The sequence below is a fragment of the Acipenser ruthenus genome, chromosome 13 (genome assembly GCF_902713425.1).
Source record: "Acipenser ruthenus chromosome 13, fAciRut3.2 maternal haplotype, whole genome shotgun sequence".
Taxonomy (NCBI): domain Eukaryota; kingdom Metazoa; phylum Chordata; class Actinopteri; order Acipenseriformes; family Acipenseridae; genus Acipenser; species Acipenser ruthenus.
In genome coordinates, this window is record NC_081201.1 from 18,878,917 (window position 1) to 18,892,131 (window position 13,215).

The window sequence follows — 13,215 nt, forward strand, 5'->3', positions numbered from 1 at the left end:
TGAAACGAACAGGTATACGTAATTCTACTTTTATTCACAATAATATAATCTCACTAATTTACTCCGACAAGTTTATCATTCATTTTGATTGTCCTTTCGCTATAACGAACCCCTCGATATAAAGAACAAAAGCTTTGGACCTCAACAGGTTCGTTATAGCGAGGGTGTACTGTATATGCATGTATGCATGCATGCGGTAGCTCTCCAATGGCATTGAAAGGGTTATGCAGAGACAATCATGGTAGCATGATACCACATTTTGATCTCCCGCTCTACAGTGCCTTGCGAAAGTATTCGGCCCCCTTGAACTTTGCGACCTTTTGCCACATTTCAGGCTTCAAACATAAAGATGAAACTGTAATTTTTTGTGAAGAATCAACAACAAGTGGGACACAATCATGAAGTGGAACGAAATTTATTGGATATCTCAAACTTTTTTAACAAATAAAAAACTGAAAAATTGGGCGTGCAAAATTATTCAGCCCCCTTAAGTTAATACTTTGTAGCGCCACCTTTTGCTGCGATTACAGCTGTAAGTCGCTTGGGGTATGTCTCTATCAGTTTTGCACATCGAGAGACTGAAATTTTTGCCCATTCCTCCTTGCAAAACAGCTCGAGCTCAGTGAGGTTGGATGGAGAGCATTTGTGAACAGCAGTTTTCAGTTCTTTCCACAGATTCTCGATTGGATTCAGGTCTGGACTTTGACTTGGCCATTCTAACACCTGGATATGTTTATTTGTGAACCATTCCATTGTAGATTTTGCTTTATGTTTTGGATCATTGTCTTGTTGGAAGACAAATCTCCGTCCCAGTCTCAGGTCTTTTGCAGACTCCATCAGGTTTTCTTCCAGAATGGTCCTGTATTTGGCTCCATCCATCTTCCCATCAATTTTAACCATCTTCCCTGTCCCTGCTGAAGAAAAGCAGGCCCAAACCATGATGCTGCCACCACCATGTTTGACAGTGGGGATGGTGTGTTCAGGGTGATGAGCTGTGTTGCTTTTACGCCAAACATAACATTTTGCATTGTTGCCAAAAAGTTTGATTTTGGTTTCATCTGACCAGAGCACCTTCTTCCACATGTTTGGTGTGTCTCCCAGGTGGCTTGTGGCAAACTGTAAACGACACTTTTTATGGATATCTTTAAGAAATGGCTTTCTTCTTGTCACTCTTCCATAAAGGCCAGATTTGTGCAGTATACGACTGATTGTTGTCCTATGGACAGAGTCTCCCACCTCAGCTGTAGATCTCTGCAGTTCATCCAGAGTGATCAAGAGGCCCTTCGCTGCATCTCTGATCAGTCTTCTCCTTGTATGAGCTGAAAGTTTAGAGGGACGGCCAGGTCTTGGTAGATTTGCAGTGGTCTGATACTCCTTCCATTTCAATATTATCGCTTGCACAGTGCTCCTTGGGATGTTTAAAGCATGGGAAATCTTTTTGTATCCAAATCCGGCTTTAAACTTCTCCACAACAGTATCTCGGACCTGCCTGGTGTGTTCCTTGTTCTTCATGATGCTCTCTGCGCTTTAAACGGACCTCTGAGACTATCACAGTGCAGGTGCATTTATACGGAGACTTGATTACACACAGGTGGATTCTATTTATCATCATTAGTCATTTAGGTCAACATTGGATCATTCAGAGATCCTCACTGAACTTCTGGAGAGAGTTTGCTGCACTGAAAGTAAAGGGGCTGAATAATTTTGCACGCCCAATTTTTCAGTTTTTTATTTGTTAAAAAAGTTTGAAATATCCAATAAATTTCGTTCCACTTCATGATTGTGTCCCACTTGTTGTTGATTCTTCACAAAAAATTACAGTTTCATATCTTTATGTTTGAAGCCTGAAATGTGGCAAAAGGTCGCAAAGTTCAAGGGGGCCGAATACTTTCGCAAGGCACTGTATCTAACAATAATATCCCAAATAGTGTTTCTCTAACTGTTCTGTAAGGGTTTTAAAATACACAAGACAGACAGACTGCAAAGTACAGGTACACTAACTAGATGTAATTACACTGCAGTTACCATTTGCAAATATATTTAATGCATGCACTTGGCATACATTAACAACAAGGTTTTTCCTGTAGTTTAGTACTGTAGTTTCACCCAGTTCTGACAGATCTCGTTGACTGAAGCAGTTCTAGAACGCTCTCATTTACCAGCTACAGCGCTTGTCATCCAAAGCGCCTACTTTGAATAGCGTGTTAAGGTGTACGTAAGCTTTTGCTTTAGGTATACGGTGACGGTTGCTAGTATGATTTGAAAATGGGGCACAAGAGAAAAACACTTAATGAATATTGTGCACAATACCCTGCCCGACGGCTGAAGTCTCCGTCGCAGGACAAAGCGGGCCCATCTGCCTTGCCTTCCAGTGACTCTGAGTCCAGCTGTGCTGAAGCAGGAGAGGGGTGGAGCTCAGACTCCGAATAATAAGTTAGTTCTGTTCAACTAATGTTTTGTTCTGTGCATAGTATTTCTATTCGTAAAGGTCGATTTCACCCATTCTCTGCTTGAATTGAAAAATAAAGATCGAAAAAATGGTAAATTCTTTCTGAAATAAACGTCAATATTAATTAGTTAAATCCCATCACAGAATGCTGTGCTTAGTGCCTGCAGTAAATGTCAGTAAATGGTCATGACTGTCAGAGTATGTAGTTCATGTAATGTACCCTAAAGACTTATGTACTACAATAAAATATTCTTAATCTTAATCCACCCACTCAATGCTCTGCAGCTGCTGTAATAGGGCCCACACAGCTAAACATGCCAGCAATATCTGTACAGACTTCCCTTGACTGGATTTGTTCTTGTTTACTTCTGTTCCTGCACTGCACTGCAGTAAAATGCATTTAAAAGGCAACAGCAATGGCAGGTGGCTGGTTCAGTGTGTGTGAGAGCCAGTGCTGTGAGTCTGAGTCCCAGCCAGGAGGCACACACACAAGGTGTACACTGGGGTTGGCGGAGACTAGCCACCTGTCTGAGGGGCTGCCAGAGAACAATGCCATGGCAACCTGCAGGAGAGGGGAGGAGGCAGGGGCCCCCACATACATTGAACTGACATGTGTGCTTCTTGTAGGAGACAGGAGAACATATATTTAACCCTTTCAGTCCTGAATTATTTTTGTTGAACTGAAGAATGCAAAATTGATTTATATAATTAAAAAAAGGAACTCCTTTATTGAGTATACATGAGAACAGAACAAAACAATTTTTTACATATATTTTGGCAAATGGGACTGTAAAGTCTAGTCAGTACTGTAAGAACTCTAAATGGCACTCACATAAAGCAGGATGCTGAGGTACCTCTTGAAAAATGATTTTAAAAAATAAGACGTTCCACAAATATACTGGCCTTGCAGTAAAAATAGGGTATTTTATTACAATCGTCTACCTATTTTTGTAGAAGGGAGGAGTGTCTATTCAGGGATGGGATACCAAGATGTGAAGTAAAAAGGGGTTCGAGAAAACACAAAAACAAGTTTCAATGAAGGCATGTAACACATGTTTGTCTACTTGACATCGTTTTTTATAAGTTTTTCCTTTTTAAGTTATGGGGCCCTTTAGCATCAGACAATGCTGCTTCTGTATAATCCTCTTTCTGTAAATACAGCTGATCCATTGCTTTCCTTTACACTTCAAGAGCAGTCATTTTAATACCTTAGACAGGGATATTTAACATGAATCAAAGCACATTTTCAACACAACTTAATAAGAGAAAGTGGAAAATCATGGCTATGGTTCTTTTCAATTATAACAGAATTGTTAGAATTGTTTGTTCCAGCATAACACATAAAAAGCATGTAATATTATAAACCCCACATAAAAAGCATGTGATATTATAAACCCCACATAAAAAGCATATGATATAACCCCCACAAGAGCACACTGTCTGCCCTTGCTCACTTTCATCAGCTTTCCTAACTACTCAGTAAGGCACAGGCAATTAATCACCTAAACGCTCACAGTGTAATGTATTCTCAGACTGGCGATCATCGCCTTCAAAGCACAGAGGCTGCTGGTTTTTAATTGACGGGTTTTAATGACTGTTTCGCTTAATTTGGTTGATTAAGTGAATAATTATATAGTCAGATTTATTATATGGAAGTCCAACACAAATATTCTACCATGAAACCTACAAAATACTTTTATGTACAGCAGTATCTTGTGTTGAGCATCAATACCTCAAAATGTTTTAAATATAATTTTCATCAAGCTGAATACTAGTGTAATTGTCTTATAGTTAACTCAGTTAATCTATAACCAAACATTTTAAGTTGTATTTTTAATGCTGGTGCTTTGTGAATGTAGTGCTCTGTGGAGCCTCACTTATTAATTCTGCAGTCCTCACCCGCTGCCTGCCATTCAGTCCTGGGACTAATAGAAACTGAGACAAACACATTTCACATGATTCAAACCCCTGCCTCTAGAGGTGAGGCATGAGAATATGCTTTCTAAACTCTCCTTACAGCATTTGCATTGAATTCAAACTCGTGTGAATAGTCAGACAAAATTTGAATAGATGGAAAACCACTAAGAGAGGAGTCATTATTATTATTTATTTCTTAGCAGACGCCCTTATCCAGGGCGACTTACAATTGTTACAAGATATCACATTATACATTATTTCACATTATACAGATATCACATTATTTTTACATACAATTACCCATTTATACAGTTGGGTTTTTACTGGAGCAATCTAGGTAAAGTACCTTGCTCAAGGGTACAACAGCAGTGTCCCCCACTGGGGATTGAACCCACAACCCTCCGGTCAAGAGTCCAGAGCCCTAACCACTACTCCACACTGCTGCCCACGTAATGCTTCGAGCAGGACGGAGGCAAGGATAGAGAGCGCTGCGTAGTGAGGGAATTTTTCTTATAATAAGGGAATTTTACAAAATTTTGTCAGAAAACAGTATTTATCTATGGATAACAGTGGAGAGAATAATATGTGACAATATCAAAACAAACAGGAAAAAAATGCGACAAAAACCTGACTGGTCGCTGCCGACCTCACTGCAAAAGTAAAAGGACGAGGACGAGAATAACCCTGAGGAACAAAATTAGCAACAAAGCAATTTGTGACGAATTAAAAAACCTTCATAGGATGGTCTAGCACAGGTTATGCCATCTAATTATCAATGATAATTGACGCGTATATATTCTGTTTTTGTTAATATTTTACAATTCCTAAAATTCAAATATTTAAGATACTACACTCCTTTGGATTATTAGAATACAAATACTGTAATTGTTATTAATTTAAGGTTCCATAATTTATGTTTGTAAAAATGGTTAAGTCTTACAGATTATTTTCCAGAAATACTAATTTAATCTAACAAACCCTTCACTGTTATATATTTGGTAAACTACATATCCCTCACTACATAGCTCTTTACCCACACTGAGATGTGGTCAGGACCTTTCATGCTCTCTAGTTTATTTTTTAGCAGAGCTTCATGCTGTTCAGCTGTCGAGTCCGTGTTAAATTGTTTTGTAGATATAGGCTTCTTTTTCGATGTACTTCCTCTAATTTTACAATGTTTATTTGACATATCACACTCAAGTTATAATGATAGTTTATGAATCTATATGCAATTTGTGTTATAGTTTTAAGATACATTTTGGATATTACAGCAGTAGCAACAACTTCAAATGGTTTAGTACAATTTCAGTGGATTTTGATAATGGATATTTCGCTTGTGTTAAAAGTAATCTCTTAGAATGTTCGTGGTATTCACAGCCCAGTAAAACGTACAAAAATAATATCCTATTTAGGGAAACAAATTACCTTCCAGCAAGAGACGCATTTGACTGAGGAAGAATCGCTCAAACCTAAACGCAGATGGGTGGGGCATGTCATTGCATCCTGCTACAGTTCTAAATCGAGGGGAGTTGCTATCCTAATAAAAGATTAAGATATATATCAGGGTAACGTTTCCCAAAGTGGGGGTCGCGATGGCGACGGCAAGGTTTTTGATGGGTCGCCAAACAATCTAAAAAAGATGACGTTCATGCACACTGTTAAGATTTACTTTTACTATACATCTTCTTATGCTTATATTCAAAATAAATATCATTTGCACACAAATCATTAGCAGTAATTATGTAAACAATGTATTGTTTCATCACCAGTCTTCTGCTTTAAATATGAACCAAAAAAATAAAGTATAGGGCCCTGTTTTATGTGCGGTTACTTGGGATTTTGAAAACAGTTGTTAAAATGGATGCAAAACGAAAAAATGCCTAATCCTACTTGCAGCTCAAAGAAATAAAAACAAAAACAAAACAAAACAAAACAAAACACTCGCAATTACCATTGTATGTTAACTCTGGTTTTTCTTACATTGCTGACGAGGATGATCAACGTCCTCATGTGTCATTTGTTGTGAAGTACTGTACTGGGTTACAAAAGCCAAGGCGTCGGCATCTTGAGACACTGCATCCAGATTCCATTGGGAAACGACACGAGTTTTTACAGAAGAAAGCTGATCAATTAGTTAAACAGCAAGACGTTCTTAAAAAATCAGTTACTGTCTCAGAGAAGGAGATGAATGTATCCTACCTGGTTACAATGCATATTGCAAAAAACTGCACAACTGACTGTTGTCGGTATGTTTGCAATGCTTGATGTTGAATTGAAAATTAAAACTGGTATTCATTATGTTGCAACGCAATTTTAAATTGATATTGTCACGTGGAGGTAAAGGAAGCAAACCAGGCAAGTATTCTGGTCTCAAATACACGTTTATTTTACAAGAACGAGCAGTTCAATAAAATAAATGCAACAGTGGTGGAAGTGGGGCATGGCCTCACCAATAATTCCCAAAGGCTAAAAAAACATTTTGCATATTCGTATTTTTTAATTGAGAAATATAAACACATTTAAGCATATTAAATACATTTAAGTCCACAGAAGCGCTAGTGACATTATTTAAAAGTCTCCGCTCGCTTTCACCAGCAGCGAAAGCGCAACGCCAGAAAGCTGGAACAGTGTAGTACTGCCACGTGACGTACAAACCTTGAGCGCCTCACAAAGCTGCTTGTTACCATGGCAGTTCACCACGCTGTGGAGTCCCTTTCTGAAGGCGTTGCTGTGGTAACCACAACTAGATGAGGCACCTACTGGATTTGGCGCAGTAAGAATGTGTGCGATTCTAATTTGTTCAATAATGGTTTTAGTTGTTAAGGACGGCAGAATAACACTAGCACTGGAGATTTTGACAAAAGACGTAATCGAACACAGCAAGCAGTTCATAAAGACAGCGCTGTGAGCAAACTATTGTTGGCCACGTTGCTTTCAACTAAGTAAGAAGGTTGCATCACTTTTAATAGATAAAACTGTCAATTTCTTGCCACGACATGATAAGCTGCCTTGTTTGTTTTGAATGAATGATTTTGTGATATTGTATTTGTGTCTTTATAACGAATGTTCCACGCTGATGTCACGTAATGACTTGCAGAACTAAATAACTATTCTGTGATTTATGCTTCACCTGTCAAAAAAGACGAGCCGCCACTGAAATGCAATAAACAATAACGAACATAGGATAAATAAAGGGCTTTAATAAACAGTCAGGTAACACGCACAAAGCTAACAGTCTGCGTGTCTCACTCAGTAATTTAAAAAAAAAACAGCAGGTTCTCTCCCACGGCTCCAAAACTCACTCTTCATCCAGCCCCTCCCTCTGCCAGGCTTAAAATTCGCGCCGTCGTGCGCACTCCCCCAATCACAGGCACGCATTCCTGTCCCACCACACATTATCTCAATGCACCCACATAGTCAATTAATCCCCAATGGGGACTCTCCTGCAAATTCATGTCTGTGACGGGCTGCAGTTGTCAGTGCAGTCCCGTTGTCACCGCGAAGGGGACCCTTAACTCAAAAACCTGGGCTTGCAGTCGTGTGAGAGAATGTTCGTAGACGTGACACCACGCCCCCCGCCCAGGTTTGTCTGCCTCGTCGTTTAATATGTTAGTTTAGTACTTTATTTTATTTTTTATTTTTTACTTTTTACGATTGATAGCAATTAAAATTGTTATTGATAACAAAACTTTCCTTTTAGTTAATATTTATGCACCCAACATAAATAATTCATTTTTTGCAACCCTTGCAAAAGTAAGCTATAACTTGGGGGGCAGCATCGGTAATCATCACTACCATTGATGCAAATATTGACCTTTTGTACTTAAATAGTACAAGAACTACCTCACCAGATATAAATCATGTTAATAGCTCTGTAAGTCGCCTTGGATAAAGGTGTCTGCTAAATAAATAAATAAATAATAAAATAAAATAAAAAATAATATATTATGCGACGAGATTGGTCTCCCATCTGCAAGGGAATATACTTTGTATTTTTGTTCTCACCAGTCATACTCATGAATTGATTATTTTCGCACATCCAGTTCTTTGGTAAAATATACAGAAAATATCTCAATTGAACCAATTGCATTATCAGACCATGACCCATTACATTAACTTTGAAACTAAACACAGTCTATAATAAAAAAAGCACACTCCTGGAAATTTAGCATCTACTTGTTAAATGATAAGAATTGTATTACATTTATTAGAGAAGAGATTCATGACTTTTTAAATATCAATAACCACCCAGAAATATCTCCTTCAATAATGTGGGACACACTAAAAGCCTATTTCTTCAATCAGATCTGAGAATAAAACTATAGAAACAAATCCAGTAAAAATCAATAATGAGTTTGTTAATTTTTACAATAACTTATACTCTTCTAAATCTGATGTCAATGCTGAAGACTTTAATACATTTATGATAAGCTGTCAATTCCCAAGCTAGATGAGATAGATCAGTTAATATTAAATGAACAAATAACCTTAAATGAGGTTAATCTAGCCATTACTTCTCTAGCCAATAATAAAGCTTCAGGGGTTGATGGTTATCCAGCTAAATTTTGTTAACATTTTAGGGACATATTGGCACCATTATTATTAGAGACGTTACAGGCATTGTTATTAAAGAAAAAAATACCAAATTCTATGTACAAAGTGAGCCTGCTACGGTTTTGTCTCTTGATACAGAGGAAGCATTTGATTGTATTGAGTGGCCTTATATGTATAAAGCTTCAGAACAATATGGTATTAATGAAGGTTTCTTGGAATGGATAATAATCCTCTATCTTGAACCTACTGCGATGATAGCAACTGGTTCAGCTGTATCTTAGCCCAGAACTCTACAACCGGGAGTTTGTCAAGGCTTCTGGCTAACAAAATTAGATCATCTGAAAATGTCCAAGGAACTGATCAGGGAGCAACATCTCATAAAGTCCTACTCTATGCTGATGATATGATGCTCACAATTAAAAACCCTTCCACATCCCTTCCACTTGTTATGGAAATAATTGACAGTTATGGTAAATTCTCAGGTTACCGAATCAACTGGGTTAAATTATTATTTATTATTTCTTAGCAGACGCCCTTATCCAGGGCGACTTACAATTGTTACAAGATATCACATTATTTTTACAGACCTAATTACCCATTTATACAGTTGGGTTTTTACTGGAGCAATCTAGGTAGAGTACCTTGCTCAAGGGTACACCAACAGTGTCCCCCACCTGGGATTCAACCCACGACCCTCCGGTCAAGAGTCCAGAGCCCTAACCACAACTCCACACAGTGTATAGTAAATATAGTTTTATTTGACCTAGGGATGGTATTAAATATCTGGGTATCATTATCAACACTTACTTTTGAGAAAATGGTTTCTTTAAATTTCCAGCCAATGTTAGCAAAAATCAAAATCAAGCTAGAAAATTTGACTAAATTACATTTTTCCCTATAGGGGAGGATAGAAGTTATTAAGATGGCAATTTTTCCTGTAATAGCATACCTTCATTCTATGATCCCCTTACCCCCCCCCCCCCCCCCCCCCCCCCCCCCCCCCCCTCAATACTTTAAGCAAATTAATAGAATGTTCTCCCAATTCATTTGGGGGAAATAAAAAAGCAAGAATCAGACTGTGCTATTTAGCGTGCTATTTCAGAGCAATGATAATAGGGGACTGAAAGTACCAAATGTTTATTGGTACTACCTGGCATTTCAATCAAGACTTTTAATTGATTGGTTTACAGATCCTTTAAATGTCAGATTCTCCTATAGAACCATTGGAAAAGGATATGGTTGCTCCTTATGAAATTATAAATATAGTACTGCATGGTACACCTAGTTGTCTCTGTAAAGATGGTCTCCTAACTCATTTTCATCAAAGCTTTAATACAATTGCTACAATAACTAATAGTAGAAAACAATTATGTGTCTCTTCAGTAATTTGGCTCCATATTTGCTCCTTTTGTGAAATACTAGAAGACCACAAGTATCAGAACCATACTGTAAAAAATAAATAACAAAATTTGAATGCAGGTATCACATTGGGGCCCTGGGGTGAAAACCTGAATCATTTCTGCTTTTTGTAATACGTTTATATATCGTTCATTATTTATTTAGGAGTACCATTGCAAGGACTGTGCCACTTGTTTCCTAGTGATCCTAACAACGGTGAACAGACAACAAGCTGGCAACCGTTCAAACAAAGAACACCGATGAAAGTCATTATATATTTTCAAGATCATGACTTGCTGGAAACTGGCATAAAACCGTACAAGCAGTGTGTCTACAGTATGATATAATAAACACTGTATGTTACTGTGTGTTACATCAAAGTCTGTTTAGGGTCTATAAGTGGAACCCATTACAGAAAGCACAGTGGACTCATGAACTGTCCTGTGAAATACTGCACACTGTGTCACAATTTAAACGGCTCTGGTAAAAGCCCCAATAAAAGAAACTGAAATTGAACTCCCTTCATGGGAGACTTCAATGTCGTGGTTAATAAAATAAATATAAAACACCCACACAGGGCAAAGGCAGATTACTGATACATTAGACCTTCTGTACAGGAAAGATTGATGCATGCCCTGCAGGGATCTAACGCACCCTCTCAGCATTTACGACCAACTGTACAAGAAAAAAAACCATCTCACTTCAATGAAATAATCTCTGCTGCCAGCGAACACAGAGCTGAGAGAGCCCAGCGTGACAGGGAAAGTCAGACACCTTCAAATCAACACAGCAGTCTTTAATGAACAGGCTTCACTTGCCAGTCATTTACGGCAGTGGTTTTATTACAAGAATGGAGCATCAAACTGCCTCTAAAACCCAAAGCGGGTCTGTGTACAGCTCACATGTGCGTCACATGTCACATGATAACACAACAACAAGCACAGCATCCTACCCAGAGACAATACATGCCCTTAACACAGGCCTAGACGACAGACAGACAGGCAGCTAGGTAGGTTTTTCACTCACATTGTTTCTGATGGCTCGCGATTCAGGCTGCTTGCCTGTCCCTGCTGATGAGACTGCGACCCACCCATCCTCATCTAATGCCCTTGAGTTAGCAGCTCCAGCCTGGGCTAGCCTCCCCCCCTCCGATCCACACAACCAGCAGAAACGCACTGCAAGCTCTCACGCTCTGAGCTTGCTGCACTGCAGATGGAAACAGCTGCTTGCATCAGTAGCAGCAGCCGTAGCAACAAGGAAGGCTTCTTGTCTATCTCTGAACTGGTGCCAGAAGCATCTCCTTGAAACTCTGCATGAGAACCTTTTCAGAGCTCCACAGAAGGACCTACGCAGTGTGTCCTAGCCTACAGCTGCTCAACAAAACAGGATCTGGAGCATAAAGGAGCGTGCATGTGCAGAGAAAGCACCTCCCCATAAAGGAGGCTGTCAGCGGATGCCAGTCCCTGAAGACTCAGTCTGAGGCAGGCAAGCAAGTCAGGGCCCATTCATTTGTCTGCAAGGTAAATGAAACCCGACACAGGCCCCCTTATGTGTGTCTCAGTTGTTTGAAAGGCAGGACACCGATTTCACTGCTTGTGTTTGAGGAGGAGGCTGGGGAATCTGAATTTATCTTATTTTTTTTATTCATGCTCACAAGAATACATCCCTACAAATGAATCAATGGGATCTTCCGGCAGAATAAGCTGGCAGAATTAAAACCCAAGGTAAACATTGTGTTAGGTCTTGGTATTGAGATACACTGCACTGTAGTTGGTCACCCAATCCTAGCTTGACATACTGAAGGAATGTAGGTTTTGAACCCAATGTTGATATTTAAAAACCAAGACAGCATACCTGATGAAAATTGGTCAAACTAGATAAATCCTTTCCAGGTCATTTCTTTTTTTTTGGTCAATAAATAAATAAATAAATAAATAAAGAAATAAATAATAATAAAAAGAAACATTTGCAGAATAAGATGATTAACACAAAAGGTATTTAATAAATTCTTACTATCAACAGTAAAAAGCTAATTTTATTGTCAGCATTAAAACACTGAAATTAAAAAAAAAAACACTGGCCAGTATACCGGTAGGCTATCACTGCAGTTCACATGAACAGATACATCTGATTAATAGATCATTCACAAGCTCTGATGTATAAAAGAAAACATCAAGATTAAAAGCCTGTTTCAAAAACAGAAATCCATCCCTCCTGTTGTGTTATAAGCATATTCAGATCATTTCCATATACCTGCTTTGTCTTTACAGTTTGGTCTGTTTTGATGATCTTAACCAATGGTTCTTAACCAATGGGTCATGACCTCACTTGGGGTCACTGGGCTATTTCCAAAGGGGTCGCAGTCTCGTGGGTGATATATAGCAAACAATCAGAAACTTGAATGATGCGATACATAAAAATAAATAAAAACAAGGGCAGCTCACGTTGAATCTGAGGTCCCTAACATTAGTCTAACATTGTACTGACCATATATAAACGAGTGTGCTTAGAATTACACTTCTTGCTACAGCTAAATGGAGGCGAGATGTTATGTTTATGTGCTGCTGTTTTAAGTTGACTGTGTGCTTGGTTGCTAGGTTACAGACTGTTAGAAGTTAAGGCAGTATGTATCTGAGTGAGAGAGCAAAATAAAGCTGTGTTAATTTTTTCAGTGAACTCTTTGCATGTGTGTTTTCAGTACATAACATTTTACGTATTTAGGGAGTCATGCCAAATTTAAAAGTATAAAGTATACAGTATTAACAAATATTACGTGTCAAATTTGCCATGACACTGGCGTGCCACAGTTACACAGCTCCCAACAAGCTGTCCATAGCCAGTGGCTCATACCAGCTACTTCTATGAAATCCAAATTCCTGGGCAATGACCAAGAAAAG

At 38.6% G+C, this 13,215-nt stretch overlaps 1 protein-coding gene across 1 annotated transcript in view; it reads right to left on the reverse strand.

Annotated features, from left to right (window-relative positions):
- Nucleotides 1–11,752, reverse strand: part of tacc2 (transforming, acidic coiled-coil containing protein 2) — a 93,121-nt gene extending 81,369 nt beyond the window's left edge. The window contains exon 1 of the mRNA XM_059035700.1: nucleotides 11,345–11,752. Within this exon, the coding sequence (XP_058891683.1) occupies nucleotides 11,345–11,418 (74 nt within the window). The 5' untranslated portion in view covers nucleotides 11,419–11,752. The remainder of the gene's footprint in view (nucleotides 1–11,344) is intronic.
- Nucleotides 11,753–13,215: the final 1,463 nt, after the last annotated feature.